Here is a 26,444-nt window from a genome sequence, read left to right on the forward strand (position 1 = left end):
ATCAATTATTACAACCTGTGTCAAATCTCTAAAAATAACAAAACATATGCTTGCATGTCTCAGCAAACAGGGGCATAGTCATTCAGTAAGGAGTCTAAATTAGATAGAAACCTGCAAGGTAGCAATGTCAGGCTATTGCTTGGTTCTTACTCTGGTGCTCTACCATTTTATCAGGTATGTAGCTGTATCATGCCTGTTTGAAGTTAGTTATCTTGCTGACCTACACAATTACTTGCTTGAAAAATTCAAATAACTCCCCCTTCATTAAAAGCTAGCTTTTGTTTCTTTGCTCCCCAGTTTCTCTGATTCAACCAATATTTTCTCTATCTGTTAGTAGATTACTTCTCTGGGCAGAGTATTAACTTGAAGATGAGTGTTGTTGACTACAGGAAAAAGAAATTGTTTTACCACCTTCCTGTAATTTTTCTAATCTGTCACATCTAAACATGTCTGGAATATGACAATTTGTGAAATGACCTGCTGTATCCTACATGCTGGTGTGGACTGTATTTGTGTTTTCGTTAGAAAATTGCTGTCTGTCTCTTATTGTAATAACCAAACAGTTTGTTGTAACAAAATAACATTTGTTATATGTTATGTTTTTAGAACAGTAGAAGCGCCAGCAGGATGTCATTTTTGAGGTATCTAGCAGGAAATGCGGGGTCTCTGCCATATCAGGGTTTTCATTAAATGTGCTTCTTTTATGACCCAATGAAGAGCCATGTCCTATGCTGGAAACAAAAATACCTGAAAACTATAGGCCCTGTGAACTAGGCTTGTAAGGAGAAATCCCTTTTGGACTCCAGATCCTATGATCAGTTTGATTCAGATAACACATAGATGAAGATCCTGAGGCTGAGGTTTTTTTATTATTTTTAAAAAAGTTATTTTCTGAAGTCCAATATGTTTCAACAGAGAATAGTAAGGAAGAGAAGGATTTCTTCTTCTCCCTGGATGTTCCAGGGTACTGACATCCTCATTTACTCTTAGACTCTCCCCCTGGAAACATTTCAAACTTAAAACTACTTGAGATTCTTACCACAGGATAGAAAGGAAGGAGAGCAGAAAATGCTGTATCACTGATGTGAAGCACATAACTCCTACAGTTGCTGGGTAAAATCCAATCTTGGGCATATCATTTTTATACTGTGTTTTTCTATTGCTTGAAAAATAGCCATATGTGCATATATAAACGCACTAAAGCATAAAATCTTCAGTGGCTCTATATAGCATTTGCCAGACACTGCTTTAGCAGATTATTATTTTGTACCTAAATGAAGCTGAAACTTGTAGAGGATCCAGACAGTTGTGTGTTGAATTTGGTACCAGAAGGCTGAGAACGGTTGAGTACATTTTGGTATGGATTAACATCTGTATTTTGAGAAGTATTGGTGTCTTAAGCCATCATTTTGGCTTTGTTTTTAAACCTTTCCAATCTGTAAACTGTTATTAATTTGTTGTTAATAAACGATGAAGGCTACATAATACACTTGATAAAATTGGCTTTGAGTTTGTCTGAACTGTCGTTATAGCACTTGTGCTGCGGAAACTGATCTTCTGTATTTGATTTTTAAGGGAAATACATGCAGATGATGAATATTCTGAAGCCTATTGCATTTGATGTGATCCACTTCATGTCCCAGCTCTTTGATTACTATCTGTATGCAGTCTATACATTTTTTGGCCGAAATGACATGGTAGGTAGAAGCATTTTTCATTTTCAAGTATCACTGTACACAGAGAATGAAAATACAGAGGGGATCTCTTTGCCTAAAATGCTACCTAATATGTAATTCCCAGAAAAATTAGTGGCAATAAAATGGATTTGAATGTAGGAGTAAGAAAAGGCTGATTAGATCAGCAATAATAAAGGAAGGAAGTACTGGGAACATTATTGTCAGCGAGACATTAATCATATTATGTTTTGAATAGATAGATTCTCTATAATTTTTTCCAGCACTATTGAAAAGGAGGAAAGACAGTGTGAAATACCTAGAAGTAGTAGTAGAAAAGGAGATTGCAGAAGGGTGGTTTGAGCCTGGACAGTATAAGGTGATTGAATTTTTCTATATGTATTTCTCTAGTTTACATGAGAATAGCAAATGTAGGAAAAGGGGGCCATGAAAGTTAAGTAGGTACTTTAGTTTAAGAAATTTGAAAGACACTTTTTCATATCTAGTATTTTTCTGCCAAACTACTTGAATTAATGAAAACAGTGTTTTTTTGAGTGATCTTGTAGTTGAAAAAAATGCTTGTTGGCAATGTCTTTACATAATATAGATCAGCTGTCAATAGAATTGTCTTAATAGCTGCATTTGAAAACAACTTTCTCCTATCTTGGCCCCTAAATTACTCCACAAGTAACAGTGTTGAGGGGTGCCAAATCCATCATCATTTGTTGGCAAATTGTACTGAATTTGCAGACTCAACATATGGTTCTAAAAGGTTTTGAACTGTTTGGCAGGACAAATGTATTTGCAATTGTGTTTACAAGATGGGTGGAGGGTGTTTTCCTTTTGTTGGGTTTTTGTTTTAGTTTTTTGTTTGTTTGTTTGAGGTTTGGTTTGGGGCTTCTTGGTTTGTTTTTTAAGATAATTGATTTCCATTGGCTTGGTTGCTCTGCTATTCACATTGTGTTGCATTTATTGTTATTTTTTTGCACCTCCTGTTTTGTGTTTCTAAAGCCCATACCAGCTTCCTCACTTTGTGCTTTTAACAGAGAACAGCACAGTGCTAGGCAGGTAAATGTTCTAGCAGATGGGTGGTAAAATTGTGATGTTTTTGTACTGTGCCTAGTATTTGTTTTGACAGATTGTTTTCCATGGGAAACACAATGCTTGCAAGGGTTTGTGATTGTAATAAACCCTTTTGTAATGCTGCTTAAATGTTCTCACTCCCCATAGTGTTTCTAAACCTTTAGAAATTAGAGATGGGTGATGGTATGTGATTTAGACCACTCAGAGAGTTCTGGTTTTATTTTTATTCAGAAAATAATGTCAAATGGGATTCTTAGAGTATGCTGGTATAACTTCCTTAAATGTTTAAAATTATTTGTGAATATTGTGGTTATTTTGTATATGTGAGCTAGTACACACATAAGGAGAGTGGTTATACAGAGTTCATTGCCAGCTTAGTGAAAACCAGGGATTTAAAATACATATATTGAGTTCTATGTCTGTTCATGATCCTGTCATTGCTTTTTCCAGACCTTGTTCAAATCATTATCCTATGTAATCAGTACTAGCTTTCTTCACTTCCAAAAATTAAACACTGTTGTAACCAGAATTGCTTTCAAAACTTTATTTGTGGGCTGCAAATTAAGCCTACCTTGTCTCAAATTATGGAGCAATAAAAAAGCATTGCCTGTATTTAACATCTACTCATTAAAATTGAAGACATTCATGAACATGCCACAAAATAGTTTTCCTTAGCAGAAACAAATTGAGGTGAGTTTTCTTTTAGTTTTTTTTTTTTTGACAGGACATTGCACTAATTTGTAAACTTACTTTTTAAAGTAACTATAGGAGTTTATTATAAGAGGTAATTACTATAAGAGGTTAATGATGAGGTAAAATGATGATGAACAGAATTATTCTGCAAATTGTTTAATGCTCTGCTTACTAGCCTTACTAGGTCATCAATTTATGGAATTTAAAAATCTATAGTTCTGCAAATAGAAATAGCAAGAACTTGTATGAATTGAGTCAGCTGTACTGATGAGTGAAATGTTCATGGTGAAGCCATGAGGTTCTGTTCTTTGGATGTGTCTCCTAGATCAGGTTATAGATTTCATCAGAGTGTACTTTCAGTGGGAATTCAACTCAGATGTAAATTGTCATTTAATATATAGGAGGATTGGGGCAGATGGACATTTTAAATTACAAACTTTGGATGCAGTAAATGGTGACCTAAATTATACCTGTCTTTATTCACACAGCGGGGAGGAGGTCACATAAACTCAAATACTTCCTTCCCTGGTTCAGCCCACTGAAAGGAAGTCCAATAATTCAGCATACAACAGTGCCCTAAATAATGTTCAGCAGATTGCCTTTTGGTGTGAATCACATACCAGAACTGTGTTGAAATCCTTCCAGGTTGTTGACTTAAATGTGTGTTTGTTGCACATCCCGTTTCCACTTTTTTTGTTGTGTTAGTTTGTTGGGGGGTTTTATTAACAGTAGACGATAAGAAGTTACAATAATTGTGCATGTCAAATCAGACCCTCCACTGGTATAATCCATTGCACTTAGCAGGAAGTTAGTGTAGCTATATATATGTGTATGTATAGATAAATAAATAAAATAAATACATATATATAGCATATATATATGTATTTTTAACTATATATCCCAGCTGAGCATCAGCCCCGTACACTCCTGAGCCGTGAGCATGAAGATGGCACATTTCTGAGGTAGATCTTTGTAGGCATTAAGTAATAATGACTGTTTATAAAGATCAGTGGTTATAATTTTTACTTATGCAAGATATATATTTGATGATTACAAGGGATTGTATAGCTAGAAAGAAGAGTGAAAACCATTTGACTTGAATGTGGTGTGAATGCAAGGCTCAGAGATGGTGTTGTGGGGAACCATTCCAGGCTCAATGAGAATGTGGAGAGCCATTCCAGGCCCAAATAAGAAAATCTACAGCCCTGAAGTTAAATACAGAAAGATGTATTTAAGATACTGGATGTTTTATTGATATGAATCATACTTTGTCATCTTCATGGAAGATACTTAGGTCATTCTTCATACCAGTGCAGTGTTGAGTGCTGTGACCTCTGTTGATTTTCTTTTCATTTGTGTGGTTGTGATTTTGTGCTAAAATTTTAATGCAAGTTGTAGATAGTCTTTGCAAGCTCAAGTTTTGCTCTATAACTTTAAAGTTTAAACCAAAGAGATTTCCTTTCCCAACTTAAGTAGAATGCATTTCTTCCAGTTTGAATCTACAGGACTGGGCCTCAGCAGCAGCAGATTACGCACCACACTGAACAGAATCCAGGAGAGTCTGATTGATCTGGTAAGTACCTGGATGTTGTTAATGCTCAGTGGGATAGAGGACTGTGTATGACATTCAGGAATTATATTTCATCATGGCTTTTTGATTTTTTCCTCTTTTCACATTCAGTGTGAATGTATCTAATAAGCCTTTGTTATTAGACAATGGTTGGTTTCGTGATGTAGAGGTCATTATTGTATTAAATCACTTGTTTCCAATGTACAGCAAAACTAATTAAATAGATTTTGCTAGATGTAACAGTGAAATTCGATATTTAAGTCTTCTATTGTGATTCATGTAATAAAGAGAGACAATTCAGTATTATCTTTACTAAGACACATTTTATAAAAAGAAATAGATGACTCATTTTTCTTCAGTAAAAGAATAGCAACTGTAAGCTCTCCTGAAGATTGTTCACCTTTCAGGATAACAGAGGTTGTATACTAAGACCTTCCTTAATTTTGAGGAACTTTCCCTGATGTATTTTTTTGGATTATATCCCATTGGTCATTTTGTGTTTTATTTTGAAAGTGTGAAAAGTAAATATGGTGCTCATGTCACACTGGCAGTAGACTACTGTCCTGCACAGGAGGATGGTAAAGGAGACTGCAGGTAGGTTTTGTGGATTCAGCTGAACAGCAGAGTTTATAAAGAAATATTGCTAAAAACTACACCAGAAATGGAAGTTTGAAGTTTTCATACCACCTAAATATAAAACCCTTGAAACATTTTGAAGAAATTTCCTCAGGGTATCATAAATGGGTTATGTAGTAGTTAATACCCTGGATGCTACAGAAAGGTTTTATTTTCTGAGGCTACTATCTTAGAAAGAAGAAAAATTTGTTTTACTCTGAGTTGCACAAGGATTTGACACTCCAAGAAATGTACTTCATGCTTTTTAAATTCCTTGAAGCATTATATCAAATCCTAAACTGTTCTCTCAGAGAGGCATCTTAAAAGGCTTGGAGGTCATTTCTTATACAGTCAGTAGAGGGAGCATAAGATAACTAATAACCCTAGGCCTCTGTAAAGGAGAAAAAGGCTTCTTGATATTCTTCTCAAAGGCAGTGTATGCAGAAAGAAAAATTAATTACAGGAAGTACTTGCAAATGAATCAGTTAAAGATTATGGAAAAATGGCAAGTTATGGAATTAATTTTTAAAACTTCTCTGTAGTCATGGTTCCTGACAGTGCTTTACAGACTTCATTTTTCTAGCAGTTAAAATAATTGAAAAAAAATCTTGGAATGAAATGGAAAAATAATAGCAGTTTGTTTTCTTCCTCAGTCATTTATAGCAGTGTAATAGATAATGTCATTGCCAGTTTAAATTAATAGCTATATTCAATGTAAGATTTGAAAGAAGAAATCTTAGCTAACTGCTGTTAGCTTAAAGACATTCCATAAGGTTTATTAATATCTTATGAACTTAAGCCAGTCTTAGAATATAAATGGTGATTTTTCACTTTTTAATTTATGAGGAAGTTAAAGTATTCTGGGTATTTTTGTTAATTGTTTGCTTATTTTTAAAAATTTGTGAAAGTCAAGTTTCATTCTCATTGTGTCATAAAAAGGGTATTTCTTGAGACTGCATGGATGGTTCTGAATTGCGCAAGGAATTCTCCTATCTTATTTTATATTTTTGTAAATTGCTTTTTGAAAGTATTAATGTTTGTGTTGTGGCATTCAGTCTCATGGCCTCTTGGGAATTTAATGTTGTTACCTTGTCTTCTACCCATGGCAACTTTACTAAGGGCTTAATTTCTGTCACATTTCAGTTCCTGATAACAGCATCAATATTTTATTTCCGTAAAGATAGTCTGAATCTGTCAGTGCTGAGTCTGTGACCAAAACTTGGCCAGAGTTGCATAGAGATGAGAATAATTTCACAAATCTGTTGGTGTCTGTGAAGGTTGAGCTACATGGTCTCTATCAAGATGCTTCAGTAAGTTAGACTGGATAATTTCTAGCTTTCCTCTTGGACTTTCTCAATTACTTTTTTTGAGATATGTGTGAATGAAGGCCTCTTTACTCAAATTTTCTGTCAGCATTTAGAGGAATAATTGGAGGATTGAGTGGCCACCCCCTCCACCTTTGTGTGGAATTCTGGTAGTTTCTGTTTAGGATTGAATTAATGCTGTCTAGTTTATACCAGATACCTTTTTTTTTTTTTTTTTTTAATAATACTCCTTTTATTGTTGTTCAGCTGAATTTTAAATTTCCTTTGTGAAGGAAAAAGTGATGTGGAATGGGAGTTCCACTTCTGGCAAGTTAAAGCACTAAGTTTTCTTTCTTGCATTTTTGTAGCATGTTCAGTATGAAGAGTATGGAGGTCGATTGGAGGCATTCCCTGTAACTCCTTATGGAACTCCTTATTTTCCCATTATTGCAGTGCAAGAAGTTTCTGTCCTTTAATATATACCGTGCTTACAGTATACTAACCATACTTCGACAAGAAGTATTTTCCTGGATTTTATTTGGACCACTGAGCGACTGGGTCAGATTTCCTCCTTGTGGCCAGTGTGCAAAGGGCTGCAGCATTTGAAGCACTTCCTCTACTCTTCCCTCCATCCCTTCTCATGCATCATGTGCCTCCTGCTTCTGCTGGGGGTCCTTGTCCCCTCTGAGCAGGATTCAGCTGTAGCTGAATCACTTCTCCGCTGCTTTGTGCAGTCTAATACTTCATAGCAAAACCAACTGTGCTTTATAAACTGCAGCAAGCAAGTCCTCCTGCAGTTTAGATTAATGTTTTACACAGAGAACAGGAAATAGCTGAAATGCGAACATGTATTTAGTCCTGCTAACTTCTTTGCAAGGCAGTAATGTGTCCTCAGCTGTGATACATATTATTCAGTGTCACTATGTTTTCCTACACAGATAAATGATAAACCGCATTATAGGAAACAAAACCCCCCAAACAATAAGCAATGACCAAATGTCTTCAGTTGGTAGTAAATGAGCTCATGCTGGTCATAATTGGGATACAAAAACATTTTTAATTTGAGCTTTTCTGAAAATTTGGATGTTCTGTATGATGTAATCAAAATGACAGTAATAAAAGTCTTCATTATGACGATGAATAAAGGACTTTAAGGACTCTCTACAATTGAGCAAGCATGTTCTTAAAACACTAGTGCGTTAGATATGCTTCCAATCTCAAACTGTTACAAATTTAATAATAATGGAATCCAATTATGGCTTTTTAAAAAATACTGTACTGCTAATACAGATAGTGGTTTAAGTATGATATGAACTTTTTTTTGGTAAATAAATAGACTTAGTTAAAAAATAAATAAAAAGGGTCTACCAATTAGCAAACCTTTATTTGCTTTCTTATAGTAATTTATGTGGAAGTGTCCTGACAGCTTACAGTGATTGAGTAAGCTGTTTTCTATATGTAACCTCCTTGTCTTAGCCTTAAAGCCATATCTTTAGGCTAAATCAAAAGTATAAGAAACAAAAGCACTGTGAGTATTTGTTTTAAAGTAGTTTAGGGTTCAGTTTCATTTGAGAGTTAAGAGAACAGTATGACTTTCAGAGATTTATTTGGCCACACTGTATTGAACTTCATATGTGTATCTGAACTTCACAGTCAGGTCTTTGCACATCTAGCACAGAATAGCTTTCATACAGATTTCTGCTATGCAGCAGCTTCAGTTAGTAATTTAATAATTACTTCTGGATCCTCCAGAAGTAGCACTCTACATATTCATATTTACTCTACAAATATCTATACTCTACAGATTTGTGTACACTCTGCAAACACTCTACTCATTCATATAAGCAGATTGTATTAAAAAGAAAACACAGAAAGAGAATGCTGAAAAGGGATGAAGAAGTGTTGTTCTTTTATCCTCACTCAGATGTGGCTTAGATTAGGCTAAATACATCAAAGCAAGCCTTTTTTTGAGTTGCTTGTATCTCCTCACTGGCAGTTTCCAAGTCGGTATGTAGAGGTACCTGCACACATTGTCCTTATGTCTGTAATTTCTAACAGAAATGTATTTTTACACAGTAATGATGTCCATGTTAGCTCACTGTGAGCTTTAAGTCTGTAAGTACAAGGCATCAATCAGTTTCTTGGGTGCTTTGGTGGGAGTAATAGGTGCTTTGGAAGGAAAATACTTCTGATTCCTTGCTTTTTCTGTTTTTGAGCAGCTTCCTTATATTCAAAAAATGTAAATGTAATCGTGATACTGTCATTGCCTAGATCTTGTTTGTGAATGTCCTGTGTATGTAAATAGCTGCTTTGAGTGATATTGCTGCAAAAAGAGATTTGGGGACCAAATAACCATGGAATACTCATAAATAATTCATTGTAAACAGATTTGCTGAAGCAAAAACTGAAATTTAGAATGAAGTTTCTTAAAGTTACTTACAGCAGTAGAAAATCACTGTAGTAAGGTATCTAAGCATTGCAATGCAATGTATAGAAGAGTAGATGGAAGGAATTACTGATATAAATGAGTATGGGTCAACGTATTTTAGAATCTGTCTTTACTTTGGCCTTTGGACTCCTTCCCCAGAAAGTATATGTCTTTTGGCAGAGTCAGTTTAGAGATTGATGGTGCAGAGATGGAAAATGTAGATTTTTCAGATGTACAAATAAGATAAAGATTGGTAGGAATAATTTTTTTTCTTCGTGTCTGACTTCCCATCCCATTTTGGCTTTGACTCTTTTATCCTGTGGAATGGTGCAATTCAGTTACATTAGTCCCAGTGCTGGAAACAAATAGTTTGGTTTTCCTTAAATGTCACATCACAGGCCTACATTTTGTAGTGTGGATGGGTTCCCTTCTGCATATAGTTTGGCAAAATAATAGTGGCAAACTCTGGAGACTCTTGGCTGTGCCTAGCGCAGGATGCAGCTCCTAAAGGACACAGCTAAGGTCCTCAGTGAAGTGGTAGCTGCGATTCTTGGTGAGGTTTTATTTAGCTGAAGAGTGCAACATTTCTAATCCATACTTGGTCTCCTGCTGCTTGAAAGGAAAAAAAACCTGAAGAAAAAAAGAAGAAAATACTGTTTGTGGGTTTTCTCTTTCCCCACTTTAAAAGAGATTTTTAAGTGTACATAATGACAATTTTTAAGGCATTGTATGAATTGCATGTCAAGGGAAGAGTACTGCATATATACAAAGTTCTGACGCAACGAGCACATTGAAATTATGCTAGGACTTCAGCAGCTGTTTTACTTCCTCACATTATTCATTTAGAGTTCTTCATACAGCTTTTTTTTTCTTTACTTGACTGTATTACCAAGTGAACTGGAATAATTTACTGAAATTTTTGAGCTTATTTAATTAGATGCATTTTCTGGGGTTTGGTAACTGCTTGGTCTCTCTTTAGCAGTCTCTGGGACATCTCATTTTTGTCACTTCTGACTCTTGCTGGTCACTAAAACTGGGCTGTTTCCAGAGGGGTGCAGGTGTCCACAGAGTCACAGCTGAGCCCTTGGGAACCAGCAGCAGCTCTTCTTGAGAAAATTTCTTTGTACAAGAAAGTGGTACAGTAAAAATGTGTATGAGCAGACCAGACCAGCTTATATGGTTTTTTTGCAAGGTAGTGATTCAGGTTCTAATGATGCCTGTGCATGTGGTTTTCTGTGGAGTCTCATTTGACATTAATTTTTTTTAGGACATAGTTCCTATGACTCATTTTCTCAGTTATCTCTCAGCACACAGTGATTCCTCACAGAGGGATTGTTGCATTGGTTGAGACAACCAGTAGTAAATAAACCTTCCAAATTCTTGTAATTTTTTAATGCAGAAGATCTGCCATTTACCTTTGGAAAAAAAAAAAAAAAAAGTCAAAGATCCCAGAAGTGATGCAAACTTCATTGAACTGTTTACTAAGTCAGTGGGACGGACCTAAATGAGGTCTGGGACATGCTTGTTTTGTTACAAAGAGCATGGAAGATCCCCAGGCTTGAAACCAGAACCTCATGCCTGCTGTGAGGCAATGCAGATCAATTCAGCCCCGAGGACAATGTGAAATGTGTGCACTGTAAATGTTGGGAAGTTTGGGGATCCCTTCTATGGCTCTTCAATAATGCTGTAAAGACACCATTTGCATGAAAAGGACTGTAAATAATAGAAAATTATTAGCATGGTTTCTCAAGATGGTTTGTAGTTGGGTTTTTAAAGATATGGTTTCTTAAAGCCTGTAGAGTGGCAATTACATTGTTTATGTTTGATTTACTTTCTTGCAAGTTGTGGCAAGATTACCTGCTTGGTAAGTTTTGTGCCCCTCAGCAAGAAAATACTAATCTTGCAATTTAAAACCTAGAAGGAGTATTATAAAATACCATTTAAAACCTTAACACATTTACAACATATTGAAGAAATACTTCTACCTTGAAAGCAATGTGCTTTTGCAGTTGGCCCTACCTATAATTTTCAGCATTCAGATCTGTAAGCTCAAAGGGGAGAAAAAAAAAAGCTTGATTGGTTCCTTTCAGTACATTTCTTGTGATCAAAAATTCTTGTATGTTAAGCATCTACTTGGATTTAGTTGAACTGTTTTCTGTCAGCTTTTGAATACAATAAGAAGTTATGCTTTCTTTGATCAGTTTGTTTTCTTGTAATTGATGCTCATGATATTACAGGAACTATTAATTACAGTTTTAAAACAGAGATGATGGAGCTGTCCTGTTTTATGTAAACATTTGGGGTTAGTCTGCTTTTCCTTGTCCATCAGCACACATCAAGTTCTTGGCAGCAGTGTTGGTATGTTGCAGCTGCTGTAGACTGTTCTTCTGCCAGAACCTTTTCAAATAGTACAGTTTTGTCCATGCTTTTTGAACACCACTTACTCCTTTAAGATTGGGATTTCTTCAGTAATATTTAGAGTTATTGCAAAATCAAACCTAAAATTTTTGCTATTGTGTATGTGTGTTAAAACAATTCTGAAACTGAAATCTTACACAAAAAGTATTAGGCTAGAAGAAAAGCAGTTTTAAAAGATTATTGGTTGTGAGTGTGATCTGCAGAACTTCATGTGCTGGGGACAGGTTGTAGAGTTTACTGGTTTTTGTTTAAAGTTAATGGAGGTTGATGATTGTAATTCACTGTCAACTATTTCACCATAATTGGCAGATAATCAGTTGCCTCAGTCAAAAGTTCTTTTGGATAACTGCAATAAAAGTGTTTTTGTTCTCATGAGATCAGCCCTGTAAAAATGTCTCTCTTGCAAATTAAATGTCAAATTTTTAACTTAGATAATTATCTTATATAGTTTATACTTCCAATTTAGGTAATTAGTTTATAGTCTCCTCTTCCCATTGAGATGGAAGGCTTAACAAAGTCTTGCCACTGGGTTGAGCCAAACTTGACATGAAAACGTTCTCTTGTTACAGATGACATTTTAAAAAGAGATTGAAGGCGAGGCTTTTTCCTTACACAGACAGATTTTTTTCCTACCTGTTCATTAAAAATTTTCTTCTTGGGTCTAAACAATTAAATGATGAGGTGAAGTACCCAACAATTAAACAATGTCACACTCCCATTCTTCTGATACCTATTATTTGCTTATATATATCTTTCGGTTGTAAAAACATGTTCCAGATGAGTTTTAATTCAGCTGTATGTCTTGCAAAGATACTTCCCAAAGCATACACTGAACTCATACTACTGTTATTAGCAACCCTTAAATAGGTGAAACAGCCATAAGCCTGCTTTAACAGTTCATCCTGATATTTTCAGGTCTTTATAGCAAAGCAGCTTGTAAAAATAACTGCTACTTGGGTATGCCTATCATGTATAGCATTAGAACACACAGATCTTTTCCTGTGACAGTATGAGGAAATTAAAGTAAGACTAGAGAAAATTTAATAGATAAGACCTGCTGTAAGGTATCTGCAGGCAGTACTGGTTAACCTGTCCTTCTCTGCCTACTGCAGTTCATTTGGTTATTGTTCAGATCAGTGTGGTGCTTTTAATATTTTTTAAATTTTTTTTTAACACTTTGAGTGTTGAGGAGAAGAGCATCTTGTAGTTTGCATCAGTTCCATGTATACCTTGAAGTTATTTTATCAAATCTATTTTGTGCAGTTTTCTTACATGGATATTGTGTGGGCTGTGATACGTCTTTGACATTTCCCAGTTCTGCTGGATCAGCAGGACCTGCTACTCTGATGCAGGGAGGAGCTAAGCAAGTTTATTCTGCTTTAGTATTGCTCTCTGCATGCTTAATCCTGGGTGCTACAATATGTTCTCAGTGTAACTTGACATTTCTTGAAATTAAAGTTCAACTGGCTGCTATTTAATTTTCTGGCTTCTACTCCCTTCCTCTTCCTCTTGAGGCTGGCAGTTTTACAGGACCCTGCTTGTTTGCTGTGATACACAGAGGGAGTCTCTGGCAACAGACATTTTCTTGCAGATTTTCTTCATTACTGGAAGGGTTAACTTTAACAAGTCCAGTACACTGAAAAACATCTGATTTCTTTAAATAGCCTGTAGCCTTTTTTCCTGTTCCAGTCTGTGTGTTTTGCCCCTTTATTTTCTCTTTCAGTCATTTGATCAGTTCTGTTAATGAAGGCAGGAAGAAAAACCACATGCATCACTGAGACCCTTTCAGAGTGATCCTGTGCTTCTTCGGGGTATTGGCACACTGGCTGTTTACTTTTTGCTTTCAACATGCTTTTGCAGTGCCTGCTTTTTAGAACAAATTAGGAGAATGAAATGCTCATGCTGTTTGGCCACGATATTTGAACCAGAGTTTGACTCCCTAGTTGAAGGGAGCATTATCTCTGACTTGGCCAGTTCTCATGTACCTTTGTGTTCTTCAGATGCAACACATTTTTGGCATTTAAGAGATGTTACTTACTTTCATGGGAAACAAAAAGGAACAAAAAAAGTTTAAAATGTGTTTGAAGTGCCAGGCAACTTTGAAGTGAGATAAATACAAAATGAAGTCTTCATAATATTAGGCTTTTACATAATTTGTAATTAGTCTTTGAAAGAAAGAAAGGTTCTTAAATGTTTACTACTGATACTCTTCCCCCAGCTCTGTCACTCATTGTCTCTCCTAAGGATACAGCATTGCTTGGTGAGCTGTGGGTTTGGCTGCTTTTGTCATGTGTAAACACTTCAAAATTGACTTATTTTTAAAATTTTTTGTTTGTTGGGTTTTTTGTGTTTTTTTTTTTCCTGTTGCTTTGGTGGATTTTTTTTTAATCTGGGTTTTTAAGAATGGAATGAAGTGAAAAAAGTAAAAGAGTGGACAGATAAAGAGGGAATTTTAATAATTAATCAATATTGTCTTTGCCTTAGTTAATGTTTTTAGAGAATGGATTGTTGTGGCTAGATGGTTAGATGTCATTCCCTGTCTGCAGTAAACCTGTGAGTGTGCTGAGGAAGTACCTTAGAACTCTCTGAAAGAGGTCACAGGATCTTTAGCAAATATCCAGGCCCTTTGGCTTGCTTATCCATTCTGTTAAACTCAGCAGAATGCAAACTTCATAGTATTGTAAAGCATCTAGTAATTTTAATTCCAGATTTATCTGGCTGAGTGTGAACACAGATCAGAGCCAAGAAAATGAATTTTTCAAATAATATAACATTGTAGCTAGCCTTTATAATAGTTCCTATGCTCAGTGCAACTGTATCTGATCACATTTGCCATAAGTTTCTTTTAGAAGTTTTATCTTCTGCTTACTGATGTATTTCTGTGAGTTCTTTTAGTGCTACAAATGATGTGTTGATGGAATTTCTCAGTCAGCAGTCCTTGTTTTTAGTGTCAGAATTTCTGTGGGGAACCATCAAGGTTCCCTGCTTTATTGGCCTTTTATGTCTGTAACCTAATTAGAATATTTTTAAAGTAAGTCTGAAGGTACTTCCTCACCCTTGGTAGTGAGAGCTCTGCTTTCCCAGACTGTGCATTGTTCCATCTGCTGTAGCCCATTTTTATGTTTGTGTTTGATGTCTCTGGAGATGCAGAACTGAAAGAGCCTTTCTGATTTAGCAAATCCACCTCCTATTGCCTTGGGCTGTGACACCACAGGAGGAAACTGCCAAATAAAATCTGAGAGAGTTAAAGTGGAACTTGTGAATTTTTGTTCCTCCACACCTCAAACCACTTTTAACAGCTTGGCCGCTATTATCTTCTCAGTTGTCTTATATTCTTAATGTCACTTTTGGTTTGGCATTCATCCAGACAGTAAACACATTCTGGTACTGCTTTGTCTACAGCAACAAAGTTTTGATCTTTCTGCACGTCCTGTATCACTTAAATTCTCCCCAGGTCCTTACAAATTTTGACATAATCAATTTTCACCTGCCCTGCCTTTAGTTGCTGCAACACTACCCCAATGGTCTGTCAGATATTTTGCTATCTGAATAACTGCCCTGTTGATTTTCCAGTTTTCAACTGATTGTATGTGCAATACTTCTTCTCTTGGTGTTTCAAGGTCTGCAATGAAATATTCCTCTTTGTCTCAATCCTGGCATCTAGAGTGAGTGACACCACTAATTTCCACCAGTGTTTCAGGTGCTCACTGCTCTCCTCCTTAAGCAAAAATGTCCAAACAAAATCTGCTTGAATAGCAAGTATTCTATTTCAGGTAACTTCTCACAGTTATTCTCTGTTGTGGAGCCCAGAAGAAATTTATGGCTACTGTTCTGGTTAGCTTGAGTCTTTCTCCCTCTTTCCGTAGTTACTTCAATGCAATTTCTTTTGGTTTTATTTCTAAATCTAGTTGAAACAAACAAACAAACAATTCACAAACTTGAAAGCTGCTTTTTTTCATTACGTTGTTTTTGTTATTATCTTTTTCCCTTGTTTAACTGCATTTTCAGAATTACATTAATTTGTATTTTTGAGTCCAAACTTAAATGTTATGTTTAAGCATTATTATTGTCGTATTGGTTGGTTGTTCCTATGCTGTTTACAGCAGCCATGTTGAGCCACTGATTTTACTTTTGTGAAAGTTATTTTTTCCACTACTTTGTCACTGTTACTGTTATTTGTTTTCATTCCATATTAACAAGCTGGTATGTTGTAGCATCCATAGACTGTAGACTCTGGCCAGGGTTTCTATCCCCAGGGTCTTGAAAGGCTCTTAGTAAAATCAGTGCCATATCCTGCCTGTCTTCTTACCTGTTCTGGGTGCTGTGCCTTTCCTTTGTAGATTTCTCATCTTCCTGTGGCCTGTGTATAAGCATGGTATGAATAATTAATTCAAACCAGCCAGAACTACCTTTATGATTTCATGCCCTGAAACCCTCTGAAGACTGGGAAATAGCCAGGCATCAGAGGGTGTCCCTTTGTACACCTTCTCTGGGAATTTCTTCCTTCTATGATTCCTCTTCTAGCTGTACCCTATGGTTAGATTCCTTAAATGTGGGGGTAGAATTTTTTCTCTATTTTCTTCCTTTAATTTTGGAACAAGGCACTGGTATAACCTGTTTCTCACTACAGATTCTACTCAATTCTACTTAATCCAATATTTCCTTGCTTTCTATCATCAGGAATTTTTCAGGATAGAAGTTTTCATTGAATGGTTTAGTTGAGGTGTTGGGGCATGGGTTGGTCTTGATGGTCTTAAAGGAGTCTTCCAACCTAGTGATTATGTGATTGAGAAGATTGGCTGTTTTTTACCTAAGTTAGCCACTGCTCGGATAAGCAGTGAAGCCCATGCAGAAGTAGCATTTCTTTGATATGCCTCCTGATTTAGTTGCTGTCAGATTGAAGATACTTTCTCCAAGGATGAGAAGTCAGTTTCCCAAAAGGGAATTGGGCTAAAGCCTGTTTAAGGAATAAGGCATAGTGAGAAGATTGTTTGCTGCCTTTTTCTTTTAATTTATTGTTTTCTTGGCTACTGATTTACATGATCTGATTTTTTTCACCCTTTCACTATACTGTTTAAATAAAATAGGCTTGATTTAAATTACATCCTAAAATTGGAAACATTCCCTCATCTTATCTGGCATCTGAAACTGTTCAGCTGGAACCAGCCATCCTTGCTGGTTTTGTGGAGTGTAATTTGTTTAATTCTTTGTTTCAGGAGGTGTCTGCTGATCCTTCAGGGACTCTCACAGCTGCTGAAGAGAGAAAAGAGAAGGTGCCAAGCCCACATCTCAGTCATCTCGTAGTTTTGACATCTGGCAATTCGCTGTATGGCTTGGCAGAGAGAGTGGTGGCCACAGAATCCTTGTAGGTTGTTTACTGTACACATTGTATTTGTGATCACTGAAAGCTATTGATAGTTTAAAAAATTGTGGTTACATTTCAAAACCTTCTTGACCGGTCAAGAATTCCTACCTCTCAATGTGATTTTAAGTATGAGTGATAAAGGTGATTTTTGTAATTGAAGGTACTGGAGTCTAATTCCTAGGTCTAGCAACATGCAAACACAAGAAATGAAATTTTACTGCAGATGAGCCAGTAATTTCTGACAATACAGGGCCAAATGTATCATGGAAAAAGTTTAATTTCAAAGAGGTTAGTGGGAATATTTAATCTGTATGATTAATTTTCACCTTATATTAAATACTTGACTCAGAACTGCTTAATTTTGTATCAGTTTGGCTTGAATCACCGTGTTCTTTGCAATGGGTAGAAGTGTACCTATGTCACAGCTCAGGAGAAGAACACGTTGTAAAGAATTAATGCAAATGTAACAAAGTGATTTTTATTTGATAAGAATAATAGTAAGAGTCAGCTAGGAATGATTTTTTTCTTCACATGAGATGACACTTAAAGATTAGGAGTTAATTGTTTTTTTAATTTATGCTTAGTTAGAAATATATTTCCTAGGAATATGAGATCAAGTTCAGTTTCATAGATCCACTAGCACAAAATTTATTGGGAATGTTCTTTTGAAATTCTAAGATGGATTTATTAATATTGATGTTGACTGTCCTGTGGTGGAAATTGTGTGACTCTTGGTCACTGACTTTACTAGACCTTGGCTCGGACTTTTGCAGTGTATCCTCAGAAAAATAGAAATAGAAATACGGATTTTTGATGTTCATGCCTTAGTTTCTTTATTAAAATATTTTCTTGTTTGCAAATACATTTTAAAATTGTCAGAATTGAGACTGCTGGTTGATATACTGGCACACAATTGATATGGTTCTTCTCGGGACTAAACTTTCCAAGGTGGCATATTGTTATTGCCAGATACATCAGCTGTAGAGTAAAAATTGTAAAGAGACATGCCAAACGTTACACTTAGTTCACAGTAAATTTTCTTTGCTTTCAAAGGGTATTTCTGGCTGAGCAGTTTGAATTTCTTCAGCCTCATCTTGATGCAGTGATGCCAGCTGCCAAGAAGCCTTTTCTTCAGCAGTTCTATTCTCAGGTCAGAATGGTGTAATTCACAGCTGATTTTCATGCAGAAGATTTGAAACTTGTACATTATGGTGAAAATACTTCTATATCATAGTTATATGTTGCTCCTACTGAAGTGAATTTTATTTATTTTCTATTTCAGACAGTGTCAACTGCCAGTGAACTACGTAAACCAGTTTATTGGATTGTTGCTGCTAAAGCCATTGACTATGAACAAATGCTTCTACTGATGGCTAATGTGAAATGGGATGTGAAGGAAATCATGTCACAGCACAATGTATATGTAGATGCTCTTTTAAAGGTGAATAGTTTATGGGAAGTGGTGTGCTAGAGTTTATATAAACACTGAATTGCTGTAATACTTCATTATAACTGTTAAAGTGGCATGGCTAGGACAATATATCATCCTTACAAAGGGAAAATTACTATGAGATCTGTCCAGAAGTGTCATTATTCTTGCTTCTAAAGCATTGTTTTCAGTGATGATTTTTTGACTACATGGTGTGTGAAAGTGACCAAAGAAGTTTAATGAGTCTCACAACAAAGTTTTGAATGGTAGAGAAGTGTGTAGTAAACAGAGTAACACTGAGGGAAATTCAGTGGCCAGAGATAGCATTTAAAAAAAAACCCCAAAACACACTATTTGCTGTTCTGAATAATTTTGCTGATTGTCTTTGTGATGTATCATGGGAGCTGTAGGTCAAATCAGCACCAATAATGATCATGCAGTATCTAATTGAAGTTGCTATATTTAGAAGTTAATATTTGAAAAGGAAGCTAAAGAGAAGTTATGCACCCAACTTGTCGATTGCATTCAGTAGATGTCATTATACAATTGCCATGTGTTAAGGCATACAGAACTAGTTTTTGGGACAATCCCTTTCTCATCTTTTTATATATGTCTAATTAATGTTTCTAAAGGTCTTCAGAGAGAAGTTCTGGCAGTGGAAGGATTATGCTAATTAATTATACTATATTAATTACTAGTTCTTTTCAGAGAAACTGAAAATTTTATTTTAAAGATGTGTGAAGTGTGAATCACAGAAAAAGCTACACATCTGTGTGGAAAAACAGTTTGGATAACACCTTCATACTTTGTAGCTCTTCTCTGCTATAAAAAAAAATCAAGCCAAAGAAGGAAGAATTTGACAGAGGATGTATCATTGCACTGAAATTGATGGAATCTATGTGATTATCCTTGTTTATGCTGCTCTTACCAGTTTGTGCTTAAAATACTTGATCTCAGGGTAAAGCTTTTTTTCTTCTGTGAGTTTGCAACTGCTGATGAACTTGCTTCAGGACATTCAGAGCTAATACCATTTAAAACCAGTTTTGGTTTCTCTATTCTATAGCTAGTACTAGTTGCTACAAAAGCTTTTAAATAACTGCTAAGTAATGAGGGATTTTCAGGGTACACTGGGACTCCAGGAACATCAGATGTGAGCAGAAATTGAAGGAATAATCAACTACTTTCAGTCGTGTGCACACATACACAAAGTTCTACATTCAGTCGTAGTATGTTGGAAGCAGATAAAATGGGGGAAGGAGATGATTGAAGAAATAGATTATGGAGCATTAGACATCTTCATCTTCAGAAGAATGAATTGTATAGCAGTTAAAGCATGACATTGTGTTGCCTGCATTTTGTTGCCAAATTAATCTTTCAGAAAATTTGTGTTAAATGCCAGTTGGTTACTGTAGTTCTCTTCTGATTTTCTTCACTTCTGAATTTTTGAGAGTCTGTAAGAAGAAAAGGAAAAAACCCTAGATTAACAGCCTTAGAAATAAAATCTCTGTTGGGCAAGTATAATCTTAAAAGACTGCACTGCAAATTACTTTTGCTGGTTATACAGAGGAGCTCATTACCATTCTGTTTGATATTGAAGTAATTTGATACTTTTTTATGTGATAAAGGCTTTAATCATTGGCAGAGGACTTCTGTTTCACTTTAAGTCACAAAAATCATTGTAGCAGTAATTGCATCCAGTTATGACTAGTTTCTCACTCAAAATATCAGCTGAAATCCAAATTAATTACTTATGTGGAAACAGGTGCCCTCTTTTAACCTGAACTGTTACCTAGTGCTGCTGTGTGGTCCTAAACTGTTGGATTTGGTCTCTTTCAGTGGCTTCTCTCAGCTCCTTCTGAAGCACTGAGGAGTTACCTAATGTGAAAGGTTGAAGAATGAAAAGGGGTTACAATGTTTCTGAGCTTCTCTTTGAAAGCCGGTGGGGTGGGTATTTAGAGGGATAAAGAGATCGTAGCTGAATTTCCTTCAGTGGCTGAATTTTGACTTAAACAAGTTAAATATGAATTTAGGGAGTAAGGCAATGAAAATGACATTTGAAGGATAAGCTACTTGGTTCATTTTCAGAGGTGTCAGTTTCATAGAGAACTACAGCTCTGGGGAAGAGAGCAGCAGTTCCTTTAAAAAATCACTGAGGTAATGTTGTGAGTGATATACTAGAAAGTGAAATGTTTTCTACTTTACACTTTGAGCTGTCTACAGTCTGTGCCTATTAAGCCTCTCTTCTTTGCTCTTCCTTTTCAGTATTCTCTTTCATGTGCATTTCTAATTAGTTGTTGCTGTTGTTGGATGTACAGAGTATGATCTGCTTTTACCTTAAGGAATAAACATCTTTTATGTTCTATTAGGAATTTGAAGAATTTAACAGGAGGTTGAATGATGTGTCTAAGAGAGTCCGTATTCCATTGCCAGTCTCCAACATCCTTTGGGAGCACTGCATACGCTTGGCCAATAGAACCCTTGTGGAAGGGTAAGTAATTATGAACGTCTTGCTTTGGGGTAAGTATGTCTATAATGACAATGTTTATTTTATAGAGTTAAAAGTTTTATTGAGCTAAAAGTTCTAATTTTATAGTGTCCTTTTGAGTTCATGTGCTTTTGGGGACCCTAAAAACTATCGGTGCTTAACACACTCCTTAGCAGTTGTTTCACGATCTGGTGCAGCATTAAGCCCAAAGAGGGTGGTCCTGATCCTAGATACTGCTGAAGAATGACTTTGAATGTTTTATTGATGCATTTGAAAATACAGCACTCCTTCAAAGAAACTTCTATATGAAAACTATCATTTCCCAGCAGACCAAAGAAGGAAGTTGCAGTATAATAGTCAGTACTTCCACGGTGACGCCATTTATCCTTGACAGGAAGAAAGATGGAGTTTCAGCACTGTCAGTTTTCTTAAAGCAGCTATGGAACATGATTTTTCCAAATTCATCAAGAACAGAGAGATGTGTTAGTTGGCTTGCACAAGCACCTTAGTCAGGAACCTACACCTTGCTCGTCCCTTGCTCTTGTGATCAGTGTCCCATTCTTTTGTAGCCTGAGTACTGCAGACTTTTCATTCCCTGAATTTATTTTGATGGCTTTGTCCTTTATGATTGGACTACGTATGATTGGGCTCTTACCAGAACTACTTCTGCATCATAGAATGTGTGCTGTCTTCCACTCCCTCTACATGTTTCCATGCTTCTTTCCTGGTTATCTTTAGCCTATTCACTCCCTACTACCCATTTTACTTCTTTCCATCCCACTCTCCTGCTGTCTGTTCTAAATTAGGACCTCAACAAAACACCCTTCTTCTCCAAGTGTTAGCTACCTGTTGAGAATCATCAGCTTCCACTGTTTCCATAAAGGCATCATTTTTTAATCTCCTGCTCATTTTTTCATGCCATCATCCTTTTGCAGTCTCTAGCAGTCTCACAATTTCATGTTCAGGGTAACTAAATCTATGCATGACCTGTCTCTGTCAGGTCTCAATTCCTATTCATATAATATGTGGCCTATACAACTAGCTCCTCTTTTTAAAATTTTATTTTCTACTTTCAAATAAAAGAAAGTGAATCAAAGGCCTATCTCTTCTCCTCTCAGTTCCCCTTGCCTTTCAAGTCGATAACACTGTCAATCACTGTTAACCTCCTCTACCTCAGCCTTTGTGTTTGTTTTCAACTTGTTTCCTTTTCTTACATCACATCTCATTCATCTTTTGTGGCTTCAGTGTTGATGAACCATTTAATCCTTATATGTGGGGATCATCACTCATATGTCTTGCTTCATGCCACAGTTTAGGTTCATATCTGTGACTTTCCATGAAACTTTGACCTTTACTTTTGCCTAAGCAGGTTGGACTAGGAATACTTTCCTGATATAATCTGTACTGTACCATTTCTGAGAGTGTAAAAAGTACTCATTATCATCTTCTCCCAAATATTTGCCTGTAATTTCTTATTCTTGGCCAGTTCTGTTATTTTTATGTATCTTGTAGGTTCTTTTCCCACTGTGAAAAGGGAAGGAAGGTGTTCTGAATAGCTGACTCTCTGAATGTGTAACTTCTTTTATCTCTGCATTCAATGAATGTATGGAGTTAAAAGCCATGAAGGCTTTTTAAGACTCATCCAGTTAACTGAAATTGCTTTCATCAGGCTCTTCACTGAATGAAGAATTACCTCCACTGCAGTCAGCTATGTCTTTAAATTTAGTCCTTCCCTGTCTCCTAGTTCTGTGTTCTCTCCTGTTTCCCTGCTGGCTTCTTAAGCCAACTGAAAATCATCTGCTAGTCTTCTATGAAACTCCAGAGGACTTTTGCCTTGGCTCTCTTTCTTTTTGCCTCTGTTACTTTTGCATTCTGCATTCTGTGTACCAACTCTAAGTGTGACATTTCTTCATATTCTTAACCTGACCTTGCTGTGCATCCAGCTTCCAGCTACATGTTTCTGCTGCCTCTTTTGCATCAAACCTAATCATCTAGGGAGTGTATAATAATTAGGATCAACTTTGTGAAGCAGTGAAAAACTGAGCTTATTTTGGATTTGGTACATGGGAAGAGTGAGACACGGTTCTCACTTGTGGGAGCAGCTGGTGGATGAGCTGCTTTAAGTCTCTCAAGTCACTGTGCCCCTGACCCTGTACACAGTTGAAATTGGTGTTCTTAAGGGCATTGCAGTGTCAGTTCCTTTGATCTTGACAAATGCAGTCCCTTATCCATTTGAAGAGCTGAAAAGAGTGTTTTCCTTGTTTGTTGCCTATCACTCCACTGTGATCATTGCTAGTGTTACCCTGCCCTTAAACTCATCTACTCTCTCCTCTAACCTGTCACTACTTTCCTGTCAACCTCTTCTCATTAAATCCTCTACTTCTCACAGAGATGAGCCAGTGCTGCCACCCTTCATCCTCTGGCTGCTGTGGCTTTTTTTGAACAAGTAGCTTTGTGTCTTTGCTGCTCCCACTTGGTTCAGCAAGCTCCTGGTGACCATTCCTAAAGCTGCTCTGGTACCTTTCAGACTCCAGTGGTTCTGATCACTTGAAACCACTGTCCAGTGTGCTAATTAGCATTGGTTTAATTTACTCTAACTTATAGTAAATTGTTCAATGTGAGATATTTTGTGGCTTTTGGGAGAGGAGGGTGTGATTTTTCTAAGTATCACTAGGTACAGTGGGGTTCTGTTCAATAACTGGGCTAAAATGTGTTGTACTAATGCAAATAAAACTCTGCAGCAGACATCCTAAGAGAAGCTCTTGTCTGCTTTTGACTTAAAACCATTTAACTTTGCTCCTCCTCAAGGTTCAAAATACTAAGTTAATTAATTACTAATTTTTTTGAGGAGCAAAATTAATTTTTATTTCCTTCTAAGTTCTCCTTTTCACTGTTTCTCTTTTTAGTTATGCCAATGTAAAGAAGTGCAGTAATGAAGGACGTGCCTTGATGCAGCTGGATTTTCAACAATTCTTAATGAAACTAGAAAAGTTAACAGACATTAGGCCTATTCCAGATAAAGAATTTGTGGAAACCTACATTAAAGCATACTACCTGACAGAAAATGACATGGAATCCTGGATAAAAGAACATAGGGTAAGGGTTAAATTTGCGTTCTTTCCCTCTCTATTGAGAAAATTCACCCTGATGATAAAAACATCCTAACAACTATAAATAATCAATTCTTTTATGTGTTAAAAATGAATATAGGCATATATGAAAATATGTACATTTTCATTTATTATAATGTAACTTACAGAAAGTTTCATTATAATAAATATTATTATAATAATGTTAATTATAATGGAAGCAGTATAAATATAAGTGTATGTGTGCATGGATATGTTCAACTTTATTATATGAATGATATGATATAATGCTTAATCAGAATTTCTTGCTGAGATAAGTCAATATTTGTGTTTTGAAAATATTCAGATGCTTTCACTCTAGCATAGACTAACAATTATGACAGATCTTTGTAAGGAATAGTCACATGCTGTTGGGAATACCCATCTTTGAAGTAAAAAGTCTTTTAAAGTGAAGCACTTGAAATCTGTATTTTGGGATTAAGTGCCACTAGAAATGGAGGAGAGAAATATGTCTGTGAGTGAATTTTCCTTGTATTGCCTGAAGCCCCAAGAGAGATTGTGAGTTACGGGGTTTGATGACCTACAGGGAAAAATTCTTTTTTAAAACACATTGGTGGAAGCTATGTTTTGGATGGTGTTAAGACATAAAGATATTACTGGCAAATACGGTATTTTCACAGGTGTTTCCTTCACATTTTTGACATTTTTTCATCCTTTATCATATACTGAAATCAAAATTGTTTGGAGACTCTGCAGACAGAAGCATTTAGAAGCTTATTGGAAATGGGAAGTCAAAATAAAAAAGATCACCAACATTTATCGAAGTTTGTAAAAAAAAAAAAAGGTTTTGTGTTGAAGGCTTAATCATTTGCATATGTTTTCCCACCAAGCCTCCCAAAGAATGGAAAACACATTAAAAATTGATTTATGTACATGTTCACAGACTTACTTTATGTGAACTCTTTCCAGTACTTTTAAAGTCATAAGCATTTTCCATTATAAGCCACCATGTAGCAAAATACAGTTTTGTCCTCTGCCTCAACTATGAAAACTATCCAGATATGACTGCACTACAGCTTTAAATCTTCCCTGTGTACTGATGCTTCTATCAGTTGTGAAATCCACACTGAGTATGTCTGTGTATTTTAAAATTTTCCGTCTTTGTCTGGTGTTTTATTCTGCCCTAACTTGATCTGGTTTTGTTTGCCAGGAATATTCCACTAAGCAGCTGACCAATCTGGTGAATATTTGTCTGGGCACCTACATCAACAAAAAGGCGAGACAGAAGCTGTTAGCTACCATTGATGACACAGACAGGCCTAAGAGATAACTGGAGAAAGCTGCTTTCTTTCTGACATGTGAAGCATGCAGACATTTCTCTCATGGACTAATGACAACGTTAGAAATGTTGTGCATGACCTTTCCTAGCAACATTGGAGACACTCTGAAGTGAAATTGGTCTAAAATATTACTTTTCTAATCTGTAGAATTATTTTCTGTTGTTTTTCTTTTTTTTTCTTTTTTTTTTTTTGATTACTTGCCCTTAGTGAAGGGCCACTGTGTATCATTGATGAGCTATATGTTTTACAAAAGTGTATACTGTAAGTAAAATAAAAATCAGAAACACAATGGTTTAATATATCATTGATGCTCTTTTTAAATAAAAGGGCGACTTGAAAATATGATTTCTTTCCTCCCTGCTTTCACCTCCAGAAATTGTGCTGTATTATAGTCCAGTGTAAAGTTAAAGGATATGTATAATAATTTGATCTATGTATCCTGCATGTGGATTAAGAGTGCAGACCAACTAAGTACTCTCATGTTGGAGCCCATCATCTTCATATGTATTTAAAAATGTCTGTTTATTTCAGAATTAATTTAGTCATATCAAAATGATTGACTTCAGATTAATAGAAGATAATAAACATTGTATGCTAATATGATTTGTTTGTGAGACTTTGTTTTTCCAATTCAACAATGCAAAATGCCAGCAATAATGCCAGGGAATCAGAGGAATGTTTTTCTGACCGAAGTTTTGGATTGATACGAATATAGTCTTCCTGTTTCCTGCTTTGCTGTAGCATCCTGAGTGATCTTGAACAAAGTAAAATGGCTTAACTGCATATATGCCCTGGAAATCAATTTGTCAGAGCATCACTGACTTCACTGAAATTTTCTGTTTTACCTTTGGTTTTCAGTATGTAAAGTTTCAGGAATTTTATTTTTTATTACACAGATGACTTCTGGAGTGCTCTCTGACCATTTTAAAGGAAACTTTGAGCTAATAGTTAA

The 26,444-nt window shown here is 35.9% G+C and overlaps 1 protein-coding gene across 1 annotated transcript in view; it reads left to right on the plus strand.

Annotated features, from left to right (window-relative positions):
* The window catches only part of VPS50 (VPS50 subunit of EARP/GARPII complex), an 81,433-nt gene extending 55,338 nt beyond the window's left edge, over positions 1-26,095 (plus strand). The window contains exons 21-28 of the mRNA XM_064704306.1: positions 1,576-1,697; positions 4,942-5,022; positions 17,001-17,149; positions 18,203-18,299; positions 18,432-18,590; positions 20,945-21,066; positions 23,970-24,159; positions 25,363-26,095. Coding sequence (XP_064560376.1) covers positions 1,576-1,697; positions 4,942-5,022; positions 17,001-17,149; positions 18,203-18,299; positions 18,432-18,590; positions 20,945-21,066; positions 23,970-24,159; positions 25,363-25,482 — 1,040 coding nt within the window. The 3' untranslated portion in view covers positions 25,483-26,095. The remainder of the gene's footprint in view (positions 1-1,575; positions 1,698-4,941; positions 5,023-17,000; positions 17,150-18,202; positions 18,300-18,431; positions 18,591-20,944; positions 21,067-23,969; positions 24,160-25,362) is intronic.
* Positions 26,096-26,444: the final 349 nt, after the last annotated feature.

The sequence above is a fragment of the Zonotrichia leucophrys genome, chromosome 2 (assembly GCF_028769735.1).
Source record: "Zonotrichia leucophrys gambelii isolate GWCS_2022_RI chromosome 2, RI_Zleu_2.0, whole genome shotgun sequence".
Taxonomy (NCBI): Eukaryota; Metazoa; Chordata; class Aves; order Passeriformes; family Passerellidae; genus Zonotrichia; species Zonotrichia leucophrys.